Here is a 20,798-nt window from a genome sequence, read left to right on the forward strand (position 1 = left end):
CTGCCTCTCCGTGAGTATGTGTCCTGACTTTAGGGGCAATCAAAAGGCCAGTACCAGAGGACCTCAGGGTCCGCGAGGGTTCATATGGTAAAAGCAGATCTGAGAGATAAGAAGGCCCAAGACCATTAAGACATTTAAAAACCAATAACAGAACTTTAAAATCGATCCTGAAACACACGGGGAGCCAATGCAGCGATTCTAAAACCGGTGTAATGTGGGCCCGCCCTCTGGTCTTCGTCAGCACACGAGCTGCCGAGTTTTGCAAAAGTTGTAAAGTTGAAATATTCTTTTTGGGGAGACCAGAGAGCAGGGCAGTAATCAATGCGACTGGTAATAAAAGCATGCATCAGCATCTCCGTGTTTGCCCGAGAGAGAATAGGGCGACTCTGGCTATATTTTTTAGATGATAAAATCCAATTTTGGTTACATGTTTAATATGTGGGATAAAACCAAGCTCAGAGTCAAAAATAACACCCAGGTTTTTCACTTGTAGCGAAGGACATAGTGAAAATGCCTCTAATTTAGACAAGTTTCTCTCTCTGAGCCTCGGGACCGACGATTAAAACTTCAGTTTTGTCCTGGTTAAGCTGTAAAAAGTTTTCTGCCATCCAAGATCGTATATCTAAGATACAGTTAAAAAGGGCATCCATTGGTCTGGTGTCATCAGGAGACACGGAGATGTACAGCTGCGTGTCAACAGCGTAACTGTGGAAGTTCACTCCATGCCTCCTGATGACACCGCCGAGAGGGAGCATATACAAATTAAAAAGTACAGGGCCTAGAACCGACCCTTGAGGCACACCACATGTCATTTTATGGATCTTAGAGGAGCATGTATCCATACTCACCATAAAAGTTCTGTCAGAGAGATGAAGTGAACCAGTTGTGTACAGCACCAGAGAGGCCCACCATGTATTTCAGTCTGTTTAAAAGAATAGCGTGGTCTACTGTATCAAAGGCTGCACTTAGATCCAGTAGCACCAGGACTGAGAGCTTTTGGGAGTCCCAGTTACATCTAAGATCATTTAAAACCTTTAGGAGAGCCGTCTCTGTGCTGTGGTTCACCCTAAATCCAGACTGGAATATCTCCAGGATCTGTCTATCATTGAGAAAATCAGTAATCTGAGTAAAAACAAGTTTTTCTAAGACTTTACTTAAAAATGGTGAGTTGGATACAGGTCTGTAGTTATTAAAATCATTACAATCCAAATTGCTCTTCTTCAGAAGGGGCCTCACCACCGCCGTTTTAAAGGCAGCAGGGAAGACACCCAACTGAAGAGAGCAAAGCTCAGCTTCAAAAAATCCATAAAGTGTTTTAAAAAGTAAAGAGGGGATTGGATCTAAAAGACATGTGGTGGGTCTCACTGTGGAGAAAACTTTCTGCAGGTTCTCAGCATTAACCAGGACAAAGCTGTCCAGTGTCTCCTCAGGTACAATCGAGCCCTCAGATGTGTTTAAAATCATATGGCGATTAGATAAAATACCAGATCTGATGGCGCTGATCTTTCCCCTGAAGTGGTCTGCAAACTGCTCACAGAGCGAGTCTGTGGGGGTTCTTTGGGAGCTGTTAAAATCAGGGTTAAATAAATGTTCTATGGTGGAAAAGAGGACCTTGGGATTATTTTTGTTATTACTGATTATTTTGGCGAAGTATGAATTTCTTGAGTTCCTTAATGTATTATTGTACATTTTAAGTTGCTCGCAAAATATTTGATGGTTGATAGTATTTTTATTTTTCCTCCACCTCCTTTCTGCTGCCCTGCATTTTCTTTTGAGTTTTTTGACTTCTTCGTTTCTCCAGGGTGATGCATGTTTTACGTTAATCTTTTTGGTGGTGAGTGGAGCAACAGAGTCAAGGCTTTTCTTCAGTTTGCTGTTAAAATGATTAAAAATCAAATCGCAGGGTGCAGGTAAAATCACAGGGGGGCATTCGTCTAAAACCCTGGTATAATTTGCAGCCACTTCAGAGGTTAGCTAGCGCCTCCTCACAGTTCGCACCGAGGTCTCCCGCTGAATACAACCAGTGATGTTAAAAAACACACAGTAGTGGTCAGAGACAGCCAAGTCAACAACAGAGGACACGCTGGTGGAGAGTCCAGAGGTCCAGAGTGTGTCCTCTGTTGTGAGTCGGCTGCGTGACGTGCTGGGTAAAATCCAAACAGTGAAGAACGTTTAAGAATTCTTTTGCTGCAGGGTCAGAAGGATTATCCAGGTTAAAATCACCGGTTAAAATTATCATATTATATTTTGAATGTATGTCTGGAATTTGTGAGGTGTCTTGGAGAGTTTTCTTTTGTCCCTTGTTATACATTACACAAAAGATGACCTATTTCATCTTTTCTTTCCTTACCACATGAATATCATTGTAGGAGCCATATGAGTTGTTTCCGTCTGACTAAGTGGGTCGGTTTAAATGGACTCACTGTATTGGTGCATGGGTGTGGGGCGTGTCTCATGGGTGTGGTATAAGGTAAATGTGGTTGCACTCACTTGTGCACAGCACCTGATGTGATGAGCAGAAGGTAGGGTGAGCACGAGGCAAAACTTTCTGTTGACCGCAACATATCGCAATTTGAATGATTTGATATTCTGTGCGTTTGTTTGACAGTTGATCCCATGTGCTGATTTGTAGTTTGGACAGTGGCATGTGTAAATAAAGAAGCAAATGATACAGAAGTGTTCTGTGCGTTAATTGTTGCGCGTCATCGGTGTCCTCATGTTTAGCCTGCCGCCATTGGTTGGAGTAGCCGCAACAATCATATTTTTGTCTCTACTTAGCATAAGGCACAACACTGCAGCACAATCTAGAAAAAACAGCGATACCTAGTTCCAAATTGCCTAGGGCTTGATGCCTGCCCCAAAACTGAAACCACATTTGTTTAAAAATACTGTCACTAAGGGCTTTAACTCAATCCATGCACAGACCTTACATTACCCTACATTACATTGCATCTCTAGGGCATTATCTTTTCATCATCAATTGTGTTGCTTTGCAGCACTGTGGACGTAATGCTAGGACAGATACAGTATGTTCCTACTTCTCCAAGTGCTTATGACTGACATCTCTGTTCAGCTCAGGTTTCTGTGCCACTGCAGTTCTGCATCTTGAGGTCCAGTACCAATGTTCAGTGCAAATACCGGTCCTTGCAATGCAGGAGAAAATACAAGTACAAAAAGGTGGAAGTACAAAGAGGTGTCCAAGTTTAATTTCACTAATTTCAGAATCAGAATCAGAATCAGAAAGGGTTTTATTGCCAAATGTTGAGCAGGTTTACAACATTAGGAAATTGCTGTGGTGCTTCAGTGCAAACATACTGTCATAAATTACGCTAAAATAGACATGAAAATAAAAATAAGAATAAGAATTTAAAGAATTAAAAAAAAATTTAGGTTGTTATCTAATCCAATCCAACTTTATTTATAGAGCACTTTAAAAACAACATGGTTGACCAAAGTGTTTTCCAGTAAAAATCAGTGGCAAAAGTTAAAAACCATACATTAAACAAAGAAAGTCAAATAACAATAAAATAAATGAAAAAAAAGATAAAAATGAATCAGTGAATATTAAAACATGAATAAAACAGACAATAAATAAAAGCACAGAAGATTAAGAGCAACCAAAAACTGACTAAAACTGACTACAAGCTGAGTCGGGTACTACTCCTAAAACGCCTTGGGAAAAGGATGTGTTTTTAAAAGTGACTTGAAGATTTCAAGTGTTGGGGCCAGCCTAATATGGAGGGACAGGAGCAACACAACAGCGAAAGCTCAGTCCCCAGGTGCTTCAGTCTCGACATGGGGACAGCGAGGAGTGACTGGTCAGTTGATCGGAGAGATGTTTGAGGAGTGCATAGGTGTAAGAGGTCTGCCAGGTAAGTAAGCGCCAATAAGTAGGATTCCAATGCAGCAGAGGTGGGCGGAGTTTAACATAAAAGTGAAAACATTTCAAAACAGCTTCCACAGGCAGAAAACAGGAAAAGGAAACAGGTCCTGATTCTTCTTTCTTATCCCAATTCAGTATACGACAAGTCTTACTGTGTCTCAGGAGGAGAAATTTAAAATATTACTGTCTGCCAGCATTAACCACAGTTATATCACACAAGCCACAATGATGTCATAGACTCAGATCTTAACACTGCTGGGAGGGAATGCAGAAGAAAAATAGGATATTATGGTTATGGCATTATTATGGTATTATGGTTAGTTTGAATATTTTGTCAGGTTAAAGTTTCATTGTTGAAGCAACTAACAGTGAGGCAAAACATGGAACAAAAGAGTTAAGTACAATATAAACCTTGAGATAACAGCCACACACAAAAGACAACGATGATGCACAATAATGAGACAAATATGTGGCAACAAATAAACCAATCGACAGACTGAAAATAGATTTGTAACTTATACAAATGACTTTTATTAGTGACACAGGATCTGAATGATGTCAGTATGTCGCAAATAATTTACATGTTGCAAAATACTGTGTTGTGACTGTAATGTAGATAACTTTAGAATAATCCACAGACAGGGCAGGCATCACCAGCTTTCCAACTTGTTTCGGCAGGAAGTGTTTTGCAGATCTTTCATCACTTTAATTTATCTTGGCATGAGACGTGTTACTGAAAACAGCTCAGAGGGTCATAAGGTTGCCTGGAAGAGAAAAATGCTAAAGGAATAAAGAGGGTGTTACAAGAGAATGTGAAGAAAGCCAACACTACTGCACACTGATAAGACAAGCTTTTTTAGATATAATTAGCTTTAAATGCCAACCCTGTATGCTAGTAATAATATATAGCATATAACTAAACTTCATCTACCACAACAATATAATAATTTCTCACTGTTGCTCTGACAGGTAGGAATTGTGGTGTGTGGTAAATGGTACGCGGACTGGTTTCTTAAATAGCACTTTTCTGCTTTAGCAGAGGACTCAAAGCACTGATGCAACATACGAATTCATCTGAGGTTATGTTCAAGGCTAAACCTGCGGGGTTTTCCCCTCACTTTTAAGCATTTTGTCTAAATGCTGCATGAGGTGTGTGAAGCTTTGACTTCCTTTGATCTATTCGCCGGTGCTTTTGTAAGATGAGCTTTCATCGCCTTTGTGAAAAATGTTATGCTGTAATATACAGCATAGACGCTTCTGTGAGCGACAGCTGAGCAACGAAGTCTCTTCTGCCAAGTCAACAACACCTCTCTGAGCCAAGTCTGTCAAAATAAGCATCTCTACCGCACACATAACATTTGACTCATATCCTCCAGATTTGCCTGCACATTCACCTCTCTGACGGGACATATTCTACACTTAAGGACAGCCTTCAGTAAATCATCACTGCAGCGCTGGAGGTTAGGATGATGTGGGAATGACAGAAAAATGAGATCTTTCTCCAGAAAGCTATTAACCAATTCAGGCTCGCAGCAGGAAGGAACCGTAGCCTCACACACGCACAATTAACATGCCGAGGAAAACTCGTAGCATTTCCACGTGGGTAGTTCAGTTTCACATTTTGAATTCAATAGCAGATAAATTAAAGTCCTCTCCCAGGGAGTGACGGGTGTTGAATGTGTTAATCCAAATGTTGCAGCAACATTGCCGCTTTCTGGAGCACATGAGGGCAGCTAACCTGCAAACGGTGATTAATATGTCAGTGTAGCTAAGGCACAATTAGAGCCATAGGGTTGGCCTTTGATACAGCTCCACACCGAACTGTCAAAGCCACTATAATTTACACATAGTTTATGGATTTATTTTCATTCCTCTCGGGTGTGATTGATTTTCTTCTTGTAGTCTGGTGGAGGCGTGGTTGTATAATCAATCATCGGCTCAGAATGCCAGTGTGTCACTTTCATTTCTCGGTTCCATCGCGTGTCTCGTTTGGTATAATTGTCTCACATTTGAGACAATCAGCAGGTTCCCATCCTTTGACTCATAAACTCATCACTCAGAGCTGGATTCAGGCCTGAGTGCGGTGGCACGCAACCAAAGTCAGAGAAGAGAGTGAACCGAAACCACCACCTCTGCCTCCTCACACACGTGACCGCTGTTGTCCCTCCCTCTTCTTCCCTCGAGTTATTCGTGTCCTCCCCGTACTCAGCAGCATGTCAGACAACGGACTTAAACCACAATGCTGTTATTCATTTTGTTCCCTCTGCCTCAGGTCAGCACGGTGGGTGTTTATCATTCAGATTCCATCTAAGGATGTAAATTATGTCTCACCTGAAGAAAACTAAGATAATAGAAAACACCTGAAAACCCAGCAGCTGTAGAAAAACTTCAGACCTGTGTGCGCATACATTTATTCTAAGACGGGATACTAAGAAAGATTTAAGAGCACAATAACTTTCCACCAAAATACAGAAGGAAAACAGAATCAGTGCCCACTAAAGAATGAGTGCTGCACACATAAAGGCATCTCCGTGTTCTTGTGTTTGTGCTGTGTGAACACACATGACTGAGTGACCACGCTTTACTAGGCTGCGTGTACTAAAGGTAACATCACTGAGCACTTTGCTGTGTTTCGGCTTAATCTGCACCTCCCATTTCCCAAAAGCAGGCAGTAGAGACTATATTTTCATAGCCTTTCCATCAGTGCAGTGATGACATTTATTTATTTATTTTTGTCTGAGCGCTGTCACCTGTCCTTTTGGAGTGGCAGGTGTGTTTGAAGTTAAAGGGCTTTCACGAAGAGGTCCAACAGCCAGTCAGGGTATGCTCATGGAAAATAAGAAAACACTATCAGTGTATCAAAAACCAAAGAAAGGCTCTTGAATGTGAATGATTTAACTTACATTACATACACATAACATTTTGTTTTTGAACACAATAGAAGGAGATCCATATCCTCATTGTAGTTTCCACCCATGATTATAAATGTTACAGAATTGCCAAACGAAAACTCTGAATAGCATTGTGTTGTGAATCAGTAATTACAGGGCGTGTTATTACTTGCATGAAGGCGATGGATCGAGGCAGTGGGTGCAGGCTCTGACTCTGCAGTGCCACCTTCTGACCTCAACTTCAAGAACTGATTTTATTTTGTAGTCTACATAACTTTGATCAACACCACAGAGAAAGGACATAAGATAACTGTCTAATGCAAACATGTATTTTATTTTAACGTATCTTCATAGTCCCCACTTCTATAATGAAGGGAAGGCATGACATGTTATTTGAACTACTCATAATCTCTCTTTCAGTCTTTCCTTTGTTGCTCACTCTGGATAAAAAGTCCTGGCATCGCTACATCAGTTGCTTTTGTTCTGACCTTACTGCAACCCCTCGATTCATGGACTGGCTTCTTCTGGGGGGAATGGCGTTACTTAAGTGTATTTGACATTTGACTCTTCACAACACAACTGAAGACAAAAGTGGATATATTTTGGTGGATGCTGCATCTTTGCTTGTGAAATACATCTTTGCTGCGACCATGCTCAGGTGCTCTGACCCATTCCCAGTTAAAAATACTAAACTTCTGAACAGCATTTTTTATGTTGATCATTTTAATTCCTATTAAGAATTTATTTCGATTGATTTTTTCCCACAGCATAAATATAGTTCTTTTAAGGTTTGATGTTTAGTGACTGTTCTGTTACTAAATTAAGCTTATGCTTAAACCATTTAAAGAAAAAAAGGATACAAGTTTGAAAGTACATACTCAAGTTTACTATTTAATCACTGTGTGTCACACATATTCAGAATTATTATGTATTGTGATTTTTATTGTGTGCAGGCCTCGGCCTCCATACACAAACATGCATTAGGAAGCCCAACTCTCACTGCACCGATGCTCTTCTCCAGTAAACAGCAGCTCTCACTGTGACATGCAGCTACGATTGATGGTGCTGCTGCTGCTGTTTATAGGAGACGTGTGTCAAACTCTCAGGTTTTACTTATTGGGAAAAAATTAATCAGAAGCAGTGACAGAGCCCATATTCACTGTCTGTCTCTAAAGCCTTCACACAAGCATTAACATCTCCTTCTCTTGATTATTATTCTTTTAATAAATGTATTTGTATATCTGTCTGGATATGTTTTGGCTGGTCTGCAGGTTTGTACAGCTGCTGTGTATATGTGTGTTTTTTCAATACATCTAAACTCTCTTCAGATGAGTCATACTGTACGATCTTTAATTATAGCCCGAGTGACCCAGGATGCAGTGCGCAGGCACAAAGTTTCTTTTCCAAATAAACACTACAATCCAAACTGTAAGCTGTAAACATCCATCACAGTTTAAACTTCCTGTTTTGCTGTTAACCAACTACAGATTTATTGACATCATGGATGTATTTGCTCATTTCTCCATTTATGTGTGTTGCTCTGTAAGGCTTTTAGACATTTTCAGAAGGCAAAGATGGCTAAGGCTAATAAACAGTTCTTACCCAAAAAATACTTCATTATAAATTTCTAGAGATTTTGTTTTTCAGCTACTGCGGTCCACAGCACCACCTCGAGGTGCACCATCAAAAAGCACCAGCAGTTAGGAGTTAAAATTGTACAATACAGATAAAGGGTGTAATTACCCTGTAATTACATGGAATTCCATGGTATTTTATTTGAAATTACAACATAATTATATTTCTCTACAAATACTATAATGTAGGCACACAGAAAAAGGGGCAGCAAGTCTGAATTTAACAGGAAAGAAAGAAATAATTCCCTCTCCCTCTCCACCTCCTCCAGCTTCCCAGGCCTGTCGATAGATATAATCTCTCCAGCGTGTCCTAGGTCTGCCCCGGGGCCTCCTCCCAGTGGGACATGCCTAGAACACCTCACCCTGGAGGCGCCCAGGAGGCATCCTTGTTAGATACCCGAACCACCTCAACTGGCTCCTTTCAATGTGGAGGAGCAGCGGCTCTACTCTGACCCCTTCCCAGATGGCTGAACTTCTCTCCCTACCTCTAAGGGAATGCTGAGGGACCAGACAAAGAGCAATTCAGAAGACCCGTATGAGTAGAACACCAAGAGAACAGTTCACCCTTCCCAGGATAGGGTTACCGGGTCACGCCCGAAGCCAGGCCCGGGGAGGGTGCCCGAAAGCGAGCGACTGGTGGCCGGGCCTTAGTCCATAAGGCCTGGCCAGGCACACCCGAAAAAGGGACATGGGCCATTTTTCTGCAGGCCCACCACCCGCAGGAGGCGCATTGTGCAATGTGTGCCGGGCGGCCAGGAGTGGAGGCCCTGGCGGACCGATCCCTGGCTACCAAGACTAGCAAGACTAGCACATGGGACATGGAGCCATAAATTATTCTGTAAATAATTTTAAGTACTGTTTAAGTAATTTCAAGTACTGCATAACTAAGGGCTGCTACTAAAGGGTGAGAGTCAGGTCACCAGTCTGACACAGGGCTAACAGAGATAGCCCTGTGGGCTAATAGAGATAGACAAACATTCACATCTATGGGTAATTTAGAAACACCACTAACCCAGTGTTGCCAACTTAGCAACTTTGTTGCTATATTTAGAGAGTTTTCAGACCCCGTTAGCGACTTTTTTTTCTAAAAAGTGACTAGCGACAAATCTGGCGACTTTTGGTGGTGTTATTAGGAAGACTTAGGACCACGTGAGAGCACGTATCACTCTTACTCTCAACAAGCAGCGGGTGCTGCCGTGGGCACCTCGCCTGTGCCAAAGCGCTCACAGGCGACGGATTGTCATCACGCAGCAGTCGCCCCCAGCTGCTGTCAGAGCAGGAGATGTTGACCCCCTACGCCTCCAAAACTGCAAATGAATCGTGCATGAGCGAAGCCGCTGCTCCTGCCCTGACTGTAGCACAATCAGATCTTCTTTTACTCTTACTTTTTGTGAATCACAAGGTTTAAAACTACTTAAATAGAATAGAATAGAATTCAACTTTATTGTCATTGCACATGCACAGGTACAGGGCAACGAAATGCAGTTTGCATCCATCCAGAAGTGCTTTAGTGATATAGGTATATTACAATATATATTAGCAATAGTATAGATATGTAAGTATATTACAGAAATGGGTCTATTATGGTATGTTATAATGTACACGGTATGAAGTATGTTGTGAATATTCTATAACTAAGTATGTACAGGCTGTAGTGAGTACAAGCTATGTACAGGCTATGAACAGGATATAAATATGAAAAACTATACAGAATATGAAATAAATAACTTTACAGAAATCTGAGATATACAGCTATACAGAAATGGGAACTATGCAAGTTGTAAACAGTTGTAGGATTAAAGATTATTGAATGTACAGAATGATTATTTACACAGAGCTATACAGTAGTGCAGTTAAGATAAGTGAGGGTGTAGATAGTTTCTACAGAGGCTGTATAAAGTGCTAGTGGTTGTGAGTGGTGGTTCACTCCATGTTATTATTATGTGTTTGAGGGTACAGTTGTCCATTGTGGGGGTGTGTATGTTCAGTCCATGAGTTTAACGTGGGTCAGATGTCAGGAGGCAGAGTTCAGGAGTCTGACAGCTGTGGGGAAGAAGCTGTTCCGGTACCTGGTGGTCTTAGTCCGGAGGCTCCTGTGGCGCCTCCCAGAGGGCAGGAGGGTGAAGAGTCCATGTGATGGGTGACTGGGGTCTTTGATGATTTTCCCAGCCCTTTTCAGACACCGCTTCCTGTAGATATCTTTTATGGCAGGAAGTGGTGCTCCGGCGATGCGCTGGGCAGTTTTCACGACCCTCTGCAACGCCTTCCGGTCCGAGGCAGAGCAGTTCCCGTACCAGACTGTTATACAGTTGGTCAGGATGCTCTCGATGGTGCAACGATAGAAGTTCACCAGGATGTCTAAAAACACACACACAAAAAGTAACTCTGCCAGAGTGCCTTTTTCGGGTCACTTTTGCTGGTACCAAGCCTAGAAAAAGGAGGTGGGTTGGAATTGTGACATTAAAAAACCACCAATTGCTAAAACGAAATTTAATTTGTAGTTCTAAATATATTCTAAATGCATTTATTGTGTTTTTTACTCACTTTATGTCTCTTCCTGTCACGGCTGGCGGAGTGAGCCGTGTGGAGTGGAGGAAAAGGAGGACCCAAAATGCAGCAAACTGATGATACGAGTGAAGTTTATTTACACGGTGGCAGTGGCAAAAACAGGCAATGAAGCATGAGTAATGACAAACCTAAACTGGGAGAAACTAAAGAGCAAACCTGAAATCTTACAAAACGGAGAGCGGAGCAGAGAGACGCAGACCAAGGACCAGGATACCAAGAAACACAGACGAGCCGACAACGAACACAGACCGACACCCACTATATATACACACACACACACACACACACACACACACACACACACACACACACAAGGTAATCGGGTAATCGCACACAGGAGGGAAGAACAGCTGATCTGAATACACATGATGACTGGAGGACACAAGCTGAACACAATGACAACAGACACAGACTTTCAGAACAAAACAGGAAATCTAGAACCCGAACCGGACACAAGGGGGGAGGACACAGAATAACTAGAACAGAGGGAAATAATCACAAAACACAAAACGCTGGGTCAATGACCCAGGACCATGACAGTACCCCCCCCTCCAAGGGCTGGCTCCAGACAGCCCAAAACAAAAACAGACGACCAACCCAGGGCGGGCGGCGGGGGCCCAGGACGGAGGGACCAACACAAGCTCCAGCGAACCGAGAGAATTGTCCAAAACAAAAACACACATGCTGGAGCACGAGAACAAAACACAGTTCAGGAGGCCGGCCCGGAGGCTGACAACTCAGAAGTCCAGGACAGTTCATCTTCTGAGGCCGGCCACGTCAGCGACGTCGATCCATAAGCCGACCGAGCGGAAGGCAGCGGTGGCGGAGTGGAGGCAGTTCAGGGGGCCGACCGTGCACACGGCAGCGGCGGCGACGGGGAAATCGTTCAGGCGGCCGACCGTGCGGACAGCAACGGCGGCGACGAGGAAACCGTTCAGGCGGCCGACCGTGCGGACAGCAATGGCGACGATGACACAAGTCTGGAGGCCGACCGCGCGGAAGGCAGCGGCGGCGTCTAGGAGGTCGTCCATATCGACGATGACGCTCCACCAGCGGCCTGGTAGATGACCGCCGATGTCGAGGCGGCAGTTCGGGCGAGGCAGATGACGAGGCTGAAGCAGAGGCCGGACCAGGCGAGGCAGATGACGATGCTGCAGCCGGGCCAGGCGAGGATGACGATGCTGCACCGGGCGAGGATGAAGGCTCGGAGGCTGCAGCTGGTGAGGATGATGAGGCTGCAGCAGGCGACGGCGTGGAAGCCGGAGACTGTAGCGCTGCAGGCGTGGAAGAAGCTGCTGCTGCCCGTGGCGTGGATGAAGCTGCAGCTGGCGAGGATGATGAGGCTGCAGTTGGCAGCTGGACGGGCTCCTCGGGCCCTCCAGCTGACGAGGCAGGAGGCTGGCTAGGTTCTCCTGAACCTCCAGCTGACGAGTCTTGAGGCTGGACGGGCTCCTCGGGCCCCCCAGCTGACGAGTCTTGAGGCTGGACGGGCTCCTCGGGCCCCCCAGCTGACGAGACAGGAGGCTGGCTAGGTTCTCCTGAACCTCCAGCCGATGAGTCTTGAGGCTGGACGGGCTCCTCGGGCCACCCAGCTGACGAGGCAGGAGGCTGGACAGGCTCCTCGGGCCCCCCAGCAGGCGAAGCAGGAGGCTGGACGGGCTCCTCGGGCCCCCCAGCGAAAACAGTCTCTGGACCAGTGGGCACCGGGGCCCCTGGAACACACAGGTCAGAACCAGTAGGCGCACGGGCCTCTGGCAGGCACAGTTCAGAACCAGCAGGCGCACGGGCCTCTGGCAGGCACAGTTCAGAACCAGCAGGCGCACGGGCCTCTGGCAAACACAAGGCAGACTGCAGCTGCACAGAGCATTGACCCAGCTCGGGCAGCGACAGCCGGATACAGTCCTCAGCTGGCTTCTTAATCTCCAGGGGTCCAGAGTCGGCCGGGGGCTGGGACCCAGCCTCTGGGGAGGCCCTGGAGTGTGTCACAGTCTCTGGGCTGGCCAGCTTTTGAGGACTGATTACAATATTATGTGGTGTGTCTCTCTGCTTGACATGAACAGGTGAAAAATAGTTCTTTCCGGGTTGGATGGACTTAACTTGTTGTGCAGGAGGAGTTGGTGACAACGATGGCTGAATAGGTGATAATAAGGCGGATGAGTCTCTTGTCAACTGAGCTATTGACTGAGCTATGGATTGTAACCAAGTGTCTAATAGGTCTGGCTGTGACTGTAATGGGGGTGACGGTTGAGTGGCTAACTGAGCTAGTGGCTGCTGGGCAGCTAACTGAGCTACCGGCAGGGCAGCCGACTCAAAAAACACAGCCCCGGAATAAACAGACACACAGTCCAAAACAGAAAAAGGGTCCTTTTCACTCACCACAGCTGGCAGTTCCAAAGTCCTAGTCTTCGGCTGTGGGGTGATGCGCCGACGGCGCGATCGTCGCTTCCTCCCGGGCAAAACCTCCGGCGGGCCGGGCAAAACCTCCGGCGGGCCGGGCAAAACCTCCGGCGGGCCGGGCAAAATCTTCGCCGCCGGGCTGAGTTGGGAAGCGGTAGCGGCTGGTGGGTGAAGGTGCAGTTCGTTGAGTATGAAGTCCTGTGCGAGCGGGTGAAGAGAGTCCAGCAGCCAGGAGTGAGCAGAGATGAGCTGCTGTAGCCTGGCTTCTACAGCGCGGAGACACTCTTCCCCCTCATGCTCGAGCCATAGGTTAACCAACCTGGAAACAGAGTCAATTAGTTCCTCCCGAAGCTCCTCGGGAGGTGCGGATGCCGCTGGGTCCATGTTTGGTCGGCTCGTACTGTCACGGCTGGCGGAGTGAGCCGTGTGGAGTGGAGGAAAAGGAGGACCCAAAATGCAGCAAACTGATGATACGAGTGAAGTTTATTTACACGGTGGCAGTGGCAAAAACAGGCAATGAAGCATGAGTAATGACAAACCTAAACTGGGAGAAACTAAAGAGCAAACCTGAAATCTTACAAAACGGAGAGCGGAGCAGAGAGACGCAGACCAAGGACCAGGATACCAAGAAACACAGACGAGCCGACAACGAACACAGACCGACACCCACTATATATATATACACACACACACACACACAAGGTAATCGGGTAATCGCACACAGGAGGGAAGAACAGCTGATCTGAATACACATGATGACTGGAGGACACAAGCTGAACACAATGACAACAGACACAGACTTTCAGAACAAAACAGGAAATCTAGAACCCGAACCGGACACAAGGGGGGAGGACACAGAATAACTAGAACAGAGGGAAATAATCACAAAACACAAAACGCTGGGTCAACGACCCAGGACCATGACACTTCCACGATATTTCTCTCTCCTACAATGTAGGTTACAATAGACTATGTGCACCTTGGCATATGCTACTTCCGGTAGGGAAACTCCTATAGTGTGCTTCGTTTCCGGTGTGATATTCACGTCTTGTTTACGGTCGGGTTTTCCAAAAAAAGTCAACCAAATGGACGAATCAAGTGGCAATTTACATTTCTCAAGATGTCTTGGGCATTTACCGAATATATCTGTAGATGATGTTCATCGACTTGTCGATATTTTTCCCTTGCGCCTCAGAGCAAAAGAGAGAAGGGATTGAAATTTCTCAGTATTTGTATAGAGTTCCCTCGTTTATCGCGGGTGTTATGTTCTAAAAATAACCAGCGATAGGTGAAATCTGTTCACTACTTAAAATCACCTATCAGGTCTTTAAGTCTGACGTCATTAGCTGTGCCTGGGCCCAAACTCAGCTTCAGGTCCTAAAGTCACACGATCACTGCAGCATCACGATCAGCGTTGCTGCTTTACCAGGTGTAACAATTAAGTTTAGCATCCAGGCATCCATGAAAACAGAATTTATTCAATTTAACAGAGTTAGAAGTTAACAGGAAGTTAGCTCGCTAGTTTCCATCTAATGATAAACCACCATGTTCTGAATGAGAGATTTCTTAAAAAATTAAACGTACAGCTCTGTTATTGCTTCCAACATAAAAGAAGACAGAAAACTAAACAGCAGTGACGTTCGTAGGGTTACTGAAGTTGGGCTAGCTGGTATATAATGGTGTGCTACGTGATCACTAGCGGCATAACTATGTTAGCATATGTTAGCATAACATAAACACAGTGAAGCTGGAGGATGAACACTAACTTTTTCCCACTTGATAAAAGTTAACGTGAGGGTTCCCGATGGTTAGGGACAAATGCAATCGCATGGCAGGAAGCTGTAAACGGACCAAACTTCAGTCAGGAGAACAACTGAGATAATCCATCCACAATACGAGGTTAGTCATTAATGTACTGTTGCACGGACTGGGCTGTAGTTACATTATAAGGTTTTAAAAACTGAGCTTTAAAATGGTTAGCGGTAATAAAAACCGAGAGAGGCCGACAGTGACAACCTTAACAAAAGCAGAGTCGTTATGGCCCAGAAGCAGGGTTCATCACGTCATCATTTAAAGACCGGATACAGTACTCTAATTTATAGTAATTTCTGTATTTCCTTTAAAAAAAAAACTCTGACTTGTTACCCCCTTTTTAATGTGCCTAGTATTTTAGGGTAGATATAATTACACTGTAATTTCAAATGCCCTTTTGTCCCAGGCTGTATTATGAACTATTACCCCCCAAAAAAGAAACTGCTGAATGCTTCTCGATGTGTCAACATGAGCCTATTACTCTGAATTTGTTATTCCATTAAGCTGTTGACTTTGACCACAATCATTTAAACTAAACTACCCTGAAAATGCATAAGAAAGAGATCTTCATAAGTCCAGTGTGAATAAGGAGATTCTAACAAGACAGACATTATGGATCCACGGCCTCCTCAGGACCCGAGACCTGAGCTAAGATTTCAGATCTGGTGCTTTCTGCTTGTGTTTAGACATTAAGTGTTATAGTGAAGTGGACTTGGGAAGACCCAGATGAAATCCTTTCATTGTCCATGATAGCAAGTGAATTCTTAAGCTGATACTGAATTATTTATGCAATAAGGGGAATAACACAAAGCCTGGGTGTATGTTACCAGCTTTTATTAGCTCGAAGGATGGATTATATACATCACAGCCAAATACTGTATATAAAAGTTGTCTGTGGTGACATCAACTACTAGTTCTCAAATGCTTGTTGCGACTCCTCGAACTGAGCGATCAAACAATAAAGGGTAAACTGTTCTCTTCACTCAATTTACAAAAAAAATCATGTTATAGTTGAAAAGAAAAAGGTTAAAACTAAAAACTGAAACCATAAATTCATCTGGAAAGTGTTAACCGAGGTCACAGATAAAAACTTCAATACAACTGAAATTCTCTTTTCAATCAGTGAGGTTAGCTCTTGCTAGCCATTAGACAGAATGGGAGTTGTATTGGTTTCCACATTAGCTACTCCCACATTTAAAATGCGATCAGTTCTCATGTCGATGATGGTTTGGCTTGAAGCTCTGGCACATTGTGCTCCCATCTGAACAACTGAGTGCTGCAGTCAACATGTCAGCATGTGGCATTTGTCCCCAGATGCAGTGATTTGTTGAATTCCAGTCATCTCTTTAAAAGGCTGTTAATAGCTCTGATTTCATCAGTGGACAGAGGAGAAAGACTGTAGCCTCTCAGCTCAGGTTTTCCTGCAACAGTAAGACACAAAAAAGGTTAAGAGATCATATAAGACTGACTTAAAATAAATGTAGTCGTAGGAACAGAACAATAGAGATCACTGTGACTGACGACTTTTCCCAATAATAATATGAAGGACTTCCCACAGGAATAATGACTGAGTCATTATGCTTATTCCTCCTAATCTAAAGGTATCTGACTGAAGGCAGATTGGACTCAGTTTCCTCTCCTGCTTCCAACAACAGAACCACTGGGAGAAATTCTGCGAGTTTAATGATGTAAAGCAATGAAACCTCCATCAGATAACACTGCACTTCCTGTACAAATAAGTTACTGGAGACCAGACAAGACATTTTTGCTATGGAGGCTGCAGGAATATTCCAGATGTCATGGAATTATTTTTTTACAGACAGCAGACTCCACATAAAACACTTAAAAATGTCATTATATATTCAGACTTTCCACACATCCTGCTATTTACTACACTGACTTATGGCTGCTTCAAACCTATGACTTTAACCCAAATCTGAGCCATTTAGATGTTTGACAGCAGTGAAAAACCTAAATGTCATTCTGTTGATGGATTTTCCTAAAACACATTAGTAGCTATTTATACTTCCAAAAACAATCTGTAGTTCAAAATTTGGTGTAGACGCTCATTATGAAGATATTCTGGACCAGACCAGACTAGGTATGAAAATATGACCAGTATGTAAGGATTAAATGCAGCACAGTGTCTCTGTGTTCAGATCTGGTTTGATTGTTAGGGGTTGTGAAGGATCCCAAACATACTGCACACCTTCCAAAACCGTTTAGCATTTTATGAGGCTGTGATGCAGGGACCCTCATAAATCTAATTTATCGATTGAACTTTATCGTGTGCAATGTTTGGTTCTTTCCCAATCGCAGTTTGTGATCAAATCTATCTTTCAAATAGACTTTCTGGATTGTTTCCTCCTGGGTACTGACTAGTAAGAGCTTCTGAGGCCTCTATTTTTCTATACAACCAGAATGAAAGTGATTTTCTTCATATATTCTTCACATTTAACTAATAATACTCGTGAGTTTGGGGGGTTTATTGGGGGAGGGGTTACCAGGATGTCCTTCAAGGTGAAAATTAAACAAACTAATACTGCTTTCCTTTGTGTGTGGAATATTATTAAAATTAGAAACATCTGGTCAGAGTGTCAGAGTCAAATGTTTAGACTGAGACATTTTACTGTTTCATGAAAGATATTAGCTCATTTTGAAATTGATGGCAGCAACACATCTTAAAAAAATCAGGTGGGGCAACAAAAGGCTGGAAATCTAAGTGGTACTAAAAAGAAATAACTGGATGAACATTTTGCAGCTAAACAGTTTAACTGTTAATAAGTATTATGTATTATAGTAAGAGCATAGCTTACCTTGCATCTCATTGAGACGATTCACTTTTGCTTTCAGCCCTTTGCGAAGATCATTTATCTCTTTGTCCAGCTGCTCCTGGTCTACACACCACAACAAAGATCAAAAGAGTTTAGGGTGATGTGTTCTTAATAAAATTGCACATGTAAGAATCAATGACTTAGAAATGTTTTACCTTTCTGAATCATTTCTCTTGTCTTGGATTTGGGGAATTTGATAAACATGCTTCCCAAGCAAACCTTGACTTTCTCTGCAAATGTGAGCAGTGTTTTATGTCATTCATTGCATAAACACACATAGAATAAACTTTACACCTGGCTTTCCTATCACTGTGAGGTTTTGTGTTTTTAACAGCTTCTCTTGTTTGACTCTTTTAGTGGCACAGCTGCTGGGAGAGGATGCTCACCTGAATCTGCCACATCATGTTTCAGGGCATTGAGTGCCTCCCTGTTCCTGTTTCTCTTTGTGTCCAGGTCCACAATCTAGAAGAACAACAGACGGCATTAGTTAGCAACACACACACACACACACACACACACACACACAAACAAACACAGATGGATAAAACAATGAGAGCACCAGTGAATGTACTTCTATTTTGCTTTGATACGGAATTCAAAATATAATACAAATACAAAGAATACAAAATCTTTCATTGTAAATAGCAGCTTCATAATTTGACTAAAAAGCTGTATCTGTGAAAAATGTCCACACATTTTTATATTATATAGTATTTTATATTATTAAAGTCTCCCTCTCTCTCTCTCACACACACATATATATGTATTATATATTACAAAAATGTGTTTTTCTCTCATCCATGAGCTGACAACTTAGCTAGCTAGCTTAGCAGCTAACGTCACTGGCTACGTTAGCATACCTCTATAACGTACATAACGATCCTCCCGTGTGAACGTCCTCAGCTCAGTATTTACTTACCTGCTGTTTAGTGGTGAGAACATCTTCAGCTGCCTCTTCGACTTCTGTCAAATACTCCAAAACACGCTGGGACACCTCGTCCATGGTTGCAGTGCCGCTTCCAAAATATGTCCGGTGTGAAACAACAGCTGAACACTACAAGGACCGCTCGGAAACTGGCCGCAAATGTTTCTGTCATTTCCAGCCGTTTCACGAGAACGTTCATTTCTACGTTTCAGTTGAAAGACGTGGCTCGTTCTGCAGCACATCTCATGTGTAGAAATGTTATGTGGAAGAGTTGATTTCAGTAACTGTACTTGTGCAATGCGAGAAATGATTTGATTTGATGATGATTTCGCCTCTTTGTACTTCTTTACCTGCTTGGTAAAATCATCTCACGCGTATACTCTCTAAAGCTGCAGGGGGACCAATAAACAGCAATATTTAAACACTAAATTTAGAAACACTTTTGAGTACATTTCTCTGTCTGTTGGTCAGTTTTGGAGCCACCCCTGTAGACTCTGGGCTTTGCATTTGTATTTTTTTCTCTCAGTAAGTAGATAAGTTGCCTCACAGGATACAGCAGAACTATAAACCACTATTACCATTGTTACTCTGCTGCAGAATAACTTGAACTGTACGAAACACAAAAATCTCCCTGTCCATAAGCGCAGACTAGAGAGGGAGAGGGGATTCACTGCATTTCAAACAGAGGGACAAAGAGCTCGTATCTGTATTAATAACTTTGAGGAGATTTAATATGTGGTCACCTCAGACTGTGCATAACAGACAGACATAGTCTTTGGCTTGATTCAAGCCGTCTGGAATTGATTCGCTCATCTCGCATCACTTTGAGGCTGACAGCTGGTTGCTTCCAGTCATTCCAGGCTCTCTTCCATATTTATTGCCAGGTCATATGTCAGCCAGTGTCATTCTTAACTCTTACTCACTTGAAAGTTGTGAAGAGTTTGCCATGAGTCCTATCCAGTTCAGTTTTAAGTAGCCACTCATGAAACAAAGTTTGAGAGACCTGAGATAACTTTTTTCAACCTCAAGGCCAACGAAACTAGCGAGACTGACCTTTCTTCCTTTTTTTTTCTTAATCCACAGCGACTGTCTCAGTGGAAAAAGTTGTTTTTAAGTCTAAGTTTTTTAAGTATTTCAGCTCACCTTATTTTTAACCATCATCAGGGAACGCTTTGGAAATGTGCCTTCCTCATCAGGCACAAATATCTCTTTCATCAGTCAGACTTTCCTCTGCTCGCTTCCTTTTTAGTGTTGCAGGCTCTTACTGTTTTCTCCACTTCACCTTGAGGTACATGTTTCCTCATATGGGGAAATGTAGAAGTATGCAGACTGCAGCAGCAAGCCAAGCATGTTGATTTAGATTGATTCAAATTGATGCTAAGAACAAAAATGATTTGTGCACGTTACCTTTTGTGCAAGGCAATAACGTTTAACATCCATACAACTGTAAGCCTTTCACATCCAGAGCAAGTTAGCTCCATCTTTTCTGTACAGTCTATAGGCGTTACCGATTCCGTGTTGCACCAAAAGTGACTCATCTTCAAAATATCTGCTTCTGTTCCCACGTTATGGCCAGACTTGTGTTTTTTCATTTGATGTTTAATGATCTGAACACACATTTGTGTCACTTTCTTTCATAGGCGTTATTCAATCTGATCAGTTTATCCTTTAGTCTGATCCAGATTAGAAGAAGTCCCTGTCATGATCTGACTGAGTGGCTGGTGTTTTGTGGGCGGAGCCTTGGTTCCTTACCTGTTCTGCTCACCTGCCATCCAGTCAGCGAGGTAATACTTAAGGCCAGCGGAGTCATGCACTCTCTGCGATTTTATCAGCTACCTCATGGAGGTAACCCAG

At 43.4% G+C, this 20,798-nt stretch overlaps 1 protein-coding gene across 1 annotated transcript; it reads right to left on the minus strand.

The window, feature by feature from the left end:
* Positions 1-16,002: 16,002 nt before the first annotated feature.
* pdrg1 (p53 and DNA-damage regulated 1) lies at positions 16,003-19,097 on the minus strand. The gene is made up of 5 exons (XM_082533008.1): positions 18,939-19,097; positions 18,406-18,481; positions 18,175-18,249; positions 18,002-18,082; positions 16,003-16,606 (listed from the first exon to the last, which is right to left on the minus strand). Exons 1-5 carry the CDS (start codon positions 19,020-19,022, stop codon positions 16,524-16,526), a joined length of 399 nt encoding a protein of 132 aa, XP_082389134.1. The 5' UTR covers positions 19,023-19,097; the 3' UTR covers positions 16,003-16,523.
* Positions 19,098-20,798: the final 1,701 nt, after the last annotated feature.

Source organism: Aulonocara stuartgranti (assembly GCF_965226115.1).
Source record: "Aulonocara stuartgranti genome assembly, chromosome: 5".
Classification (NCBI taxonomy): domain Eukaryota; kingdom Metazoa; phylum Chordata; class Actinopteri; order Cichliformes; family Cichlidae; genus Aulonocara; species Aulonocara stuartgranti.

Bases quoted from the DNA above. Each gene is read 5' to 3' on its own strand.
- pdrg1 (XM_082533008.1), bottom strand. From the start codon at position 19,022: ATGGACGAGGTGTCCCAGCGTGTTTTGGAGTATTTGACAGAAGTCGAA. The intron at 18,482-18,938 runs GTAAGTAAATAC...TTGTTCTTCTAG, and splicing joins TTCTCACCACTAAACAGCAG to ATTGTGGACCTGGACACAAA. The intron at 18,250-18,405 runs GTGAGCATCCTC...TCACATTTGCAG, and splicing joins ACATGATGTGGCAGATTCAG to AGAAAGTCAAGGTTTGCTTG.